This window comes from Salmo trutta, chromosome 13, assembly GCF_901001165.1.
Source record: "Salmo trutta chromosome 13, fSalTru1.1, whole genome shotgun sequence".
NCBI classification, from domain to species: Eukaryota; Metazoa; Chordata; class Actinopteri; order Salmoniformes; family Salmonidae; genus Salmo; species Salmo trutta.
The window spans coordinates 80,540,249-80,550,222 of NC_042969.1; the positions used below are offsets into that span (position 1 = coordinate 80,540,249).

The 9,974-nt window shown below is 43.2% G+C and overlaps 1 protein-coding gene across 1 annotated transcript in view; it reads left to right on the plus strand.

Annotated features, from left to right (window-relative positions):
• The first annotated feature begins 2,681 nt into the window (after positions 1–2,681).
• Positions 2,682–9,974, plus strand: part of tyr (tyrosinase) — a 12,322-nt gene continuing 5,029 nt past the window's right edge. The window contains exon 1 of the mRNA XM_029773725.1: positions 2,682–3,635. Coding sequence (XP_029629585.1) covers positions 2,802–3,635 — 834 coding nt within the window. The 5' untranslated portion in view covers positions 2,682–2,801. The remainder of the gene's footprint in view (positions 3,636–9,974) is intronic.

Sequence of the window (9,974 nt, forward strand, 5' to 3'; positions counted from 1 at the left end):
TTGCTATTGGAGAGACTCTCAGCTAGCAGAACAGGGGAGCCCCGTGGACACCGTAATCCTGTGACGTTCATGTCCGCGCGCTCGAGTGCGTTTTCATCGGGATTAGCCGCACCTCGTGCCCCGCTACGGGAGCATGTGAGTAGCTTATGATCTCGAGTTGTGCGCCAGCCTCCCTCAACAGCCCCACAGCAGAACATAACCCTTTCACCGGCACATGACACTTTGTCTGGTACATACCCACTCATACAGTACATACCCAGTTCAAAATCATTCATTTTTTTTGGTGTGCGTAAAGATTCGGTCACTCTACAGGCTGTAATGTGGAGGAGGAGGAGGAGGAGGGGTGACTGTCCCTCAGACCCCTCTGATCAATTAGATGGCATTACTAACTTTTGTGTAACATAACTAATTACAGCATCAACATAGAAACAAATAGCCTAAATTGTTAACCAAATGATGCCTATTGTTCGTCTTTGAGTGGGGTTTTACCTATTCGTTCCCAAGAGTAAATGCTCAATCTCATTGTATTCTTCTCTTTAAAATAGTAATACTGTCACTGCAATCTTTCCTCTCGTTCTTTTGGGCACTGAGCAAATTTCAGGTCTACTAAACCCAAACTTGAACGTTGTAAAATTCTGTACTTCTTTTAACAGTGGCCAAGTAGGCTACTGTGGCTATTTGATCATAATGTTGGCCTATCAGAGTGGCCTAACATCAAAAACAGTGGAGAAAATGCATTCCATTCCATTTTAACATGTAAATAGCTGTTCTATCATTCAGCCTACAGTAGCAGCCAATGTGTGGTGTTGATATAGGCCTACATTCCATCAAACTTTTGAAAAAAACATGCAGTGCTTGACATTAACCTGTTTACCCACTTTTCCTTCAGACAAGGAAAATGAAACAGAAAATGTTGTTGTGTTGTTTGATGCAAGAACCCACTTTACAAAATAAAATGCATAATTATTCGCATACCATTATTACAGAGAATCAGACAAATTATGCTACCCTCTGCCTATTGGCTAAAGCTTTTTCAAGCCAGTCTCAAAATACAACTCTGATCCTTTAAGACAAAAAACTCTTTACCTGACTCCTTTTCAAAGATGTCTAGAAATATACACGTTTTGTGCTCTTGTAGAAAAATGATCTACAGTAAAACTGGGCTAATAACTCACTAAATGGGAAAGGATATGAACAAAATGTGCACATGTGGCTACATGCAGCTCTGGCTTTAATATCAAAATAATCACATCTACTCACCACCACTCATGCTGTAAACACAGTCCAGTTCACAGTAAATGGCGCAGAGCCTGCGGCTCTGATTGTTTATGCCGCACTGGTCTGTGTAGAGTACAGGCTGAGTAGTGTGTGTCAATGCAATAGAATCCTACACGATGCGTTCTGCCAACAACAAAATCTCTTTCATAACTTGTTTTGTTTCGGTATGCTGCATTGCAAGTGGCTAATATTGCCTTGATTCAATCCCAATTGCCACAGTAAAGGAAAACGTTGACAGTGTTAACAGGGAAAACTCTAGAACAGTGGTCACCAACCTTTTCTGAGTCAAGATCACTTCCTGAGTCAAAATGCAAGCTGAGATCATGACTTAAAAAATGTAAGCCTATGCAACATTAACCAATTAAAAAGAGTTCTGTATCAATGAGGTTTGTGCAGTAAGCTATAGGCCCAATACATTATCACCACATACTGGCTTTGCTTGAGTTGCCTTGTAAAAGCAACCTCGTGCTTCTCTCTGTGGGCTGATATTTCTTCTGAGTGGCAGTCCCAGGGGAGCTGCACGGCAGTCTCAGGGGAGCTGCACGGCAGTCCCAGGGGAGCTGCACGGCAGTCCCAGGGGAGCTGCACGGCAGTCCCAGGGGAGCTGCACGGCAGTCCCAGGGGAGCTGCACGGCAGTCCCAGGGGAGCTGCACGGCAGTCTCAGGGGAGCTGCACGGCAGTCCCAGGGGAGCTGCACGGCAGTCTCAGGGGAGCTGCACGGCAGTCTCAGGGGAGCTGCACGGCAGTCCCAGGGGAGCTGCACGGCAGTCCCAGGGGAGCTGCACGGCAGTCTCAGGGGAGCTGCACGGCAGTCTCAGGGGAGCTGCACGGCAGTCTCAGGGCTACTGCGCACACATGCTCAGTTTAGAGGGACCATTGTGTCACTGTGTCTGTAACATGGTCTACCCGAAGACCTATAAGGCGCCTTGACCATTGAGCACTAATTCATTTCCAAATAGTTTATTAATTATTTATTCTAACAGTAGCCTAGAATAGGCTACTCTGTTCCTGTTTTGAGCATTCCACTGGGACAGGTGTAAATCTTCTCCTGCGTCGTTTTCCCTCTATAGATGATGTCCTAAAACAGCAGACATTAGCATGAGGTTACAGTACAGGAGCTTGTCTGTTCCACGCTGTGAGATGGGCTATTATGTGAGAGTTCCTCACAAGTTGGAACCAATCCACTCTCTCACCCCAGATCACGCACACACATTCCAGGCCGGCTAGGCCTGGGGGAAGAGGGCTGTGGTCAGCTGGTCTGGAGACAGAATGAGGCTGGATTCAACAATATTATCCCAAGCATGTGACGGTATGGGGAGGGAAGCAGAGAGAGGAGAGAGAGGGTGTGGGCAAGTGGAAGTTATATTGTGAGTTAACATTACTCTTTCTTTTCCCCGGACACTGCGTTACTGACCTGGCTGGACCTGCTGTGTGACTATAGCCGGCTGTAGTCGCCTCTTCGCCGTGTGCTTTGATTGGTCTGGCTGTGTAGAGAGCTCTTGGGTGTGGTAGTTGGTCAGTCATGGTATTTCTGGTTGTGTTGGTTAGCCTGCTACAGATGCTGTTCCTGAGGTCGTGTGTGGGCCAGTTCCCCCGGCCTTGCGCCAACACAGAGGCGCTGCGGACCAAGCAGTGCTGCCCGGTGTGGGAGGGGGACGGGTCGGCCTGTGGGGCCATGTCGGGCCGAGGGTTCTGTCAGGACGTGACAGTATCTGAGGAGCCCCACGGGCCACAGTACCCACACACTGGGATAGACGACCGAGAACGGTGGCCGCTGGCCTTCTACAACCGCACATGCCAGTGTGCAGGTAACTATGGGGGTTTCGACTGTGGAGAGTGCAGGTTCGGCTACTTCGGCCCCGGGTGTGCCGAGCAGCGGGAGTCTGTGAGGAGGAACTTCCTCTCGCTGTCGGTGGCTGAACAGCAGCGGTTCATTGCCTACCTGAACTTGGCCAAGAACACCGTCACCGCTGACTACGTCATTGTCACAGGAACTCGCGCTGAGATGGGTACAAATGGGGAGAACCCAATGTTTTCCGACGTGAGTGTATACGACCTGTTTGTGTGGATGCACTACTACGTGTCCAGGGACACACTGCTGGGGGGACCAGGAAATGTTTGGCCGGACATAGACTTTGCGCACGAGTCGGCGGCGTTCCTGCCATGGCATCGAGTGTATCTGCTGCACTGGGAGCACGAGATCAGGAAGATGACTGGGGATTTTAACTTCACTATACCATACTGGGACTGGCGGGATGCCACAGACTGCACGGTCTGCACGGACACCATGATGGGTGGGCGGAGCCCGCTCAAACCCAACCTCATCAGCCCGGGCTCTGTGTTCTCTTCATGGAAGGTAAACAAACACAGGTGACACAGCAAGAGTGATGTGAACAGTAGTGTGTGTGTGTGTGTGTACACCATGTGACATCACTGAATCATGAGCCAAGAGTCTGGAGCTGTTATACACATTGATCACAGTGATGACTCCTCCTAATGAGGGTCAAAACCTGGGCCCGGGCCCACCAACAATACAATATGAGGTCACATTCTAAACCGCTCATCTAGAGAAGCGCCTGAGATAGCAAGTAATACCTCTCTACCAAAGCCTCCTTCCTATGGGATTTAAGACCCAGCCTTAGAGAGTTCTGCTTAATTCAAAGCAGAGGAATGACAGGGGAAACAAAGACTGGAGAGGGACTATTGTTCAGCAGTCTGTGTGTATAGTCTGTTAATAGTCTGTTTATAGCCTGTCTATAGTCTGTCTATAGTCTATCTATAGTCTATCTATAGTCTGTCTATAGTCTGTTTATAGTCTGTCTGTAGTCTATCTATAGTCTGTGTATAGTCTGTTTATCGTCTGTCCATAGTCTATCTATAGTCTATCTATAGTCTGTCTATAGTCTGTCTATAGTCTGTGTATAGTCTGTCTATAGTCTGTCTATAGTCTGTCTATAGTCTGTCTATAGTCTGTCTATAGTCTATCTATAGTCTGTGTATAGTCTGTTTATCGTCTGTCTATAGTCTATCTATAGTCTATCTATAGTCTGTCTATAGTCTGTCTATAGTCTGTGTATAGTCTGTCTATAGTCTGTCTATAGTCTGTCTATAGTCTGTCTATAGTCTGTCTAGAGTCTTATAGTCTGTCTATAGTCTGTCTATAGTCTATCTATAGTCTGTCTATAGTCTGTCTATAGTCTGTCTATAGTCTTATAGTCTGTCTATAGTCTGTCTATAGTCTATCTATAGTCTGTCTATAGTCTGTCTATAGTCTGTGTATAGTCTGTCTATAGTCTGTCTATAGTCTGTCTATAGTCTGTGTATAGTCTGTCTAGAGTCTTATAGTCTGTCTATAGTCTGTCTATAGTCTGTCTATAGTCTTATAGTCTGTCTATAGCCTCTTTATAGTCTGTCTATAGTCTGTCTATAGTCTGTTTATAGTCTGTGTATAGTCTGTGTATAGTCTGTCTATAGTCTGTCTATAGTCTGTCTATAGTCTTATAGTCTGTTTATAGTCTGTGTATAGTCTGTTTATAGTCTGTCTATAGTCTGTCTATAGTCTGTCTATAGTCTGTTTATAGTCTGTGTATAGTCTGTTTATAGTCTGTCTATAGTCTTATAGTCTGTCTATAGTCTGTCTATAGTCTGTCTATAGTCTGTCTATAGTCTGTCTATAGTCTGTGTATAGTATGTTTATAGTCTGTCTATAGTCTGTGTATAGTCTATCTATAGTCTGTCTATAGTCTGTGTATAGTCTGTCTATAGTCTGTCTATAGTCTGTGTATAGTCTGTCTAGAGTCTTATAGTCTGTCTATAGTCTGTCTATAGTCTGTCTATAGTCTGTCTATAGTCTGTCTATAGTCTGTGTATAGTCTGTCTATAGTCTGTGTATAGTCTGTCTATAGTCTGTCTATAGTCTGTGTATAGTCTGTCTATAGTCTTATAGTCTGTCTATAGCCTCTTTATAGTCTGTCTATAGTCTGTCTATAGTCTGTTTATAGTCTGTGTATAGTCTGTTTATAGTCTGTCTATAGTCTTATAGTCTGTCTATAGTCTGTCTATAGTCTGTGTATAGTATGTTTATAGTCTGTCTATAGTCTGTGTATAGTCTATCTATAGTCTGTCTATAGTCTGTTTATAGTCTGTCTATAGTCTGTCTATAGTCTGTGTATAGTCTATCTATAGTCTGTCTATAGTCTGTGTATAGTCTGTCTATAGTCTGTCTATACTCTGTGTATAGTCTGTCTAGAGTCTTATAGTCTGTCTATAGTCTGTCTATAGTCTGTCTATAGTCTTATAGTCTGTCTATAGCCTCTTTATAGTCTGTCTATAGTCTGTCTATAGTCTGTCTATAGTCTGTCTATAGTCTTATAGTCTGTTTATAGTCTGTCTATAGTCTGTCTATAGTCTGTCTATAGTCTTATAGTCTGTCTATAGTCTGTCTATAGTCTTATAGTCTGTCTATAGTCTGTCTATAGTCTTATAGTCTGTCTATAGTCTGTCTATAGTCTGTTTAAAGTCTGTCTATAGTCTGTCTATAGTATTTTTATAGTCTGTTTATAGTCTGTCTATAGTCTTATAGTCTGTTTATAGTCTGTCTATAGTCTTATAGTCTGTTTATAGTCTGTCTATAGTCTGTCTATAGTCTTATAGTCTGTTTATAGTCTGTCTATAGTCTGTCTATAGTCTATCTATAGTCTGTCTATAGTGTTATAGTCTGTTTATAGCCTGTCGATAGTCTGTCTATAGTCTGTGTATAGTCTGTCTATAGTCTGTCTATAGTCTGTGTATAGTCTGTCTATAGTCTGTCTAGTCTGTCTATAGTCTGTTTATAGTCTGTTTATAGTCTGTTTATAGTCAGTCTATAGTCTGTGTATAGTCTGTTTATAGTCTGTCTATAGTCTTATAGTCTGTCTATAGTCTGTCTATAGTCTGTCTATAGTATGTTTATAGTCTGTGTATAGTCTGTCTATAGTCTGTCTATAGTCTGTTTATAGTCTGTTTATAGTCTGTCTATAGTCTGTCTATAGTATTATAGTCTGTCTATAGTCTGTCTATAGTCTGTGTATAATCTGTGTATAGTCTGTTTATAGTCTGTTTATAGTCTGTTTATAGTCAGTCTATAGTCTTATAGTCTGTTTATAGTCTGTTTATAGTCTGTCTATAGTCTGTCTATAGTCTTATAGTCTGTTTATAGTCTGTCTATAGTCTGTCTATAGCCTGTCTATAGTCTGTCTATAGTCTGTGTATAGTCTGTCTATAGTCTGTCTATAGTCTGTTTATAGTCTGTTTATAGTCTGTTTATAGTCAGTCTATAGTCTGTGTATAGTCTGTCTATAGTCTTATAGTCTGTTTATAGTCTGTCTATAGTCTGTCTATAGCCTGTCTATAGTCTGTCTATAGTCTGTGTATAGTCTGTCTATAGTCTGTCTATAGTCTGTTTATAGTCTGTTTATAGTCTGTTTATAGTCAGTCTATAGTCTGTGTATAGTCTGTCTATAGTCTGTCTATAGTCTGTCTATAGTCTTATAGTCTGTTTATAGTCTGTCTATAGTCTGTCTATAGTCTTATAGACTGTTTATAGTCTGTCTATAGTCTGTCTATAGTCTTATAGTCTGTTTATAGTCTGTCTATAGTCTGTCTATAGTCTTATAGACTGTCTATAGTCTGTCTATAGTCTGTCTAGAGTCTTATAGTCTGTCTATAGTCTGTCTATAGTCTGTCTATAGTCTTATAGTCTGTCTATAGCCTGTTTATAGTCTGTCTATAGTCTGTCTATAGCCTGTTTATAGTCTGTGTATAGTCTGTGTATAGTCTGTCTATAGCCTGTCTATAGTCTGTCTATAGTCTTATAGTCTGTTTATAGTCTGTGTATAGTCTGTTTATAGTCTGTCTATAGTCTGTCTATAGTCTGTCTATAGTCTGTTTATAGTCTGTGTATAGTCTGTTTATAGTCTGTCTATAGTCTTATAGTCTGTTTATAGTCTGTCTATAGTCTGTCTATAGGCTGTCTATAGTCTGTCTATAGTCTGTGTATAGTATGTTTATAGTCTGTCTATAGTCTGTGTATAGTCTGTGTATAGTCTATCTATAGTCTGTCTATAGTCTGTTTATAGTCTGTCTATAGTCTGTCTATAGTCTGTGTATAGTCTATCTATAGTCTGTCTATAGTCTGTGTATAGTCTATCTATAGTCTGTCTATAGTCTTATAGTCTGTTTATAGTCTGTCTATAGTCTGTCTATAGTCTATCTATAGTCTTATAGTCTGTCTATAGTCTGTCTATAGTCTTATAGTCTGTCTATAGTCTGTCTATAGTCTGTCTATAGTCTTATAGTCTGTTTATAGTCTGTCTATAGTCTGTCTATAGTCTTATAGACTGTTTATAGTCTGTCTATAGTCTGTCTATAGTCTTATAGTCTGTTTATAGTCTGTCTATAGTCTGCCTATTGTCTTATGCTGGAACCACCATGTGTGGCATCAACAATCCTACCACGGTCAAAGTTGCTTAGATTACGCATCTTGCCCGTTCTAATGTTAGGTCCAACAGCAACTAAAGCTCTCTACTCTATATACTCTATATATTGAGTTGCAGGCAGTCACATGATTCGCTGTTTGAATGTAACCTTCCTTGATGGGCTAAATCAGGTCTGTAGAGCTGATGGCGTGACCTATGTCATTGTGTGGGATAATGTCAGGTTCCACCATGATCAAATGGTGCAAGCATGGTTTCAGGCCCAACCACAATTTACCACCCTGTACTTACCCCCATACTCTCCTTTCCTAAAACCCGATTGAGGAATTTTTCTCCACATGGAGGTGGAAGGTATATGATAGGCGCCCTCACGAACAAGCCACCCTTCTCCAGGCCATGGATGACGCATGCAATGACATCACAGCAGACCAGTGTCAGGCCTGGATTCGCCCGAAGATTCTTCCCAAGATGTTTGGCTAATGAAAACATCCATTGTGACGTGGATGAGAACCTGTGGCCAAATCCACAAGACAGGGTTGATGGGAATATAGAAGTACAGTAATCAATCCTTTATTCTGCTTTTTACAGTAAGCCAGGTGAGGAACACTGCAGTTGATGTTTTACTGTAGTTTTTTTCTTTTTTTGTAGCTAATTATTTTTGCTTTGATTCAAAGAAACCTATGTTGTGATTTTATTGTTGTCACGTCCTGACCAGTATAAGGGGTTATTGTTTATTGTAGTTTGGTCAGGACGTGGCAGGGGGTATTTGTTTTATGTGGTTCGGGATTTAATGGTATATGTATTTATGTAAGAGGGGTGTTTGATTTATGTGTCCCGGGGTTTTTGGGTAATGTTCTTGTTTTGTATTTCTATGGTTTTCTATGTTGTGTATTTCTTTGTGTTGGCCTGGTATGGCTCTCAATTAGGAACAGCTGTGCATCGTTGTTGCTGATTGAGAGTCATACTTAGGTAGCCTGTTTTTGTCACGTCCTGGCCAGTATATAAGGTTAATTGTTTTGTAGTTTGGTCAGGGCGTGGCAGAGGGTATTTGTTTTATGTGGTTCAGGGTGGTGTGTTTGTTCAAAGGGGGGTTTGATTTAGTATTTCCGGGGTTTTTGGTTGATGTTCTATGTTTATGTATTTCTATGTGTAGTCTGGTGAGTGTGTTTCTATGTTGTGCTGATTGGGGTTGGGACTCTCAGTTGAAGGCAGGTGTTGTCTATCTGCCTTTGATTGAGAGTCCCATATATTAGGGTGTGTTTGTTATTCGTGGGTGATTGTTCTGTGTTGAGCCTATGCTTGGCCAGACTGTTAGTTGTTGTTAGTTCGTTCATTTTTCTTGGTTTGTTATTTTGGTGTTCATTTTGTACTTATTAAATTCTCAAGATGAGCATACACGTACCTGCTGCGTATTGGTCCTCCTTTTCAGACGACGATTTCGCATTGTCGTCAGAAGACGAAGATAGCAACTGTGACAGAATCACCCAACACCAAAGGACCAAGCAGCAGAGGAAGGAGCAGACGGAGTTCGAGTTGGACTGGCGGGAGAAGTGGACTTGGGAGGAAATTCTGGACGGGGCCGGACCTTGGCATCAGGCTGGGGATTATCAGCGCCCGCAGTGGTAAATTGAGGCAGCCAAGGCAGAGAGGCGGTGGTACGAGGCCAGAGACGCGCTGAGGGAGAAGCACGAGAGGCACCCCCAATACATTTTTTTGGGGGGGGCACACGGGTAGTTTGGCTAGGCGAAGGAAGAGCCGGAAGCCAGCTACCCGTGGTTATATGGAGGAGCGTATGGGGTGGAGAGCGCTATGTTTCGCTGAGAAGCGCACTCTCACCCCCATACGCACGCACAGTCCGGTGCAAGTTATTCCAGCCCCTCGCAGGTGCCGTGCTAGAGCGGGCATCCAGCCTGGTAGGAGGATGCCTGCGCAGCGCATCTGGTCGCCGGTACGCCTCTGAGGACCAGGCTACCCAACTCCCGCTCTACGCACGGCTACCATCAGGCCCCTGCACAGCCCAGTCTGCCCTGTACGAGCACTCCGCTCGTACAGGGCTACTAGTTCCATCCAGCCAAGGCGGGTTGTGCAGGAGGTAAGATCTAGACCGGCTGTGCGCCTCCATAGCCCTGGGTTTCCAGCTCCTGTCTCTCGTGCGGACCCGGAAGTGCGTCCACCCAGTCCGACTCGTCCTGTTCCCGCTCCCCGCACTAAAATGCAAGTGC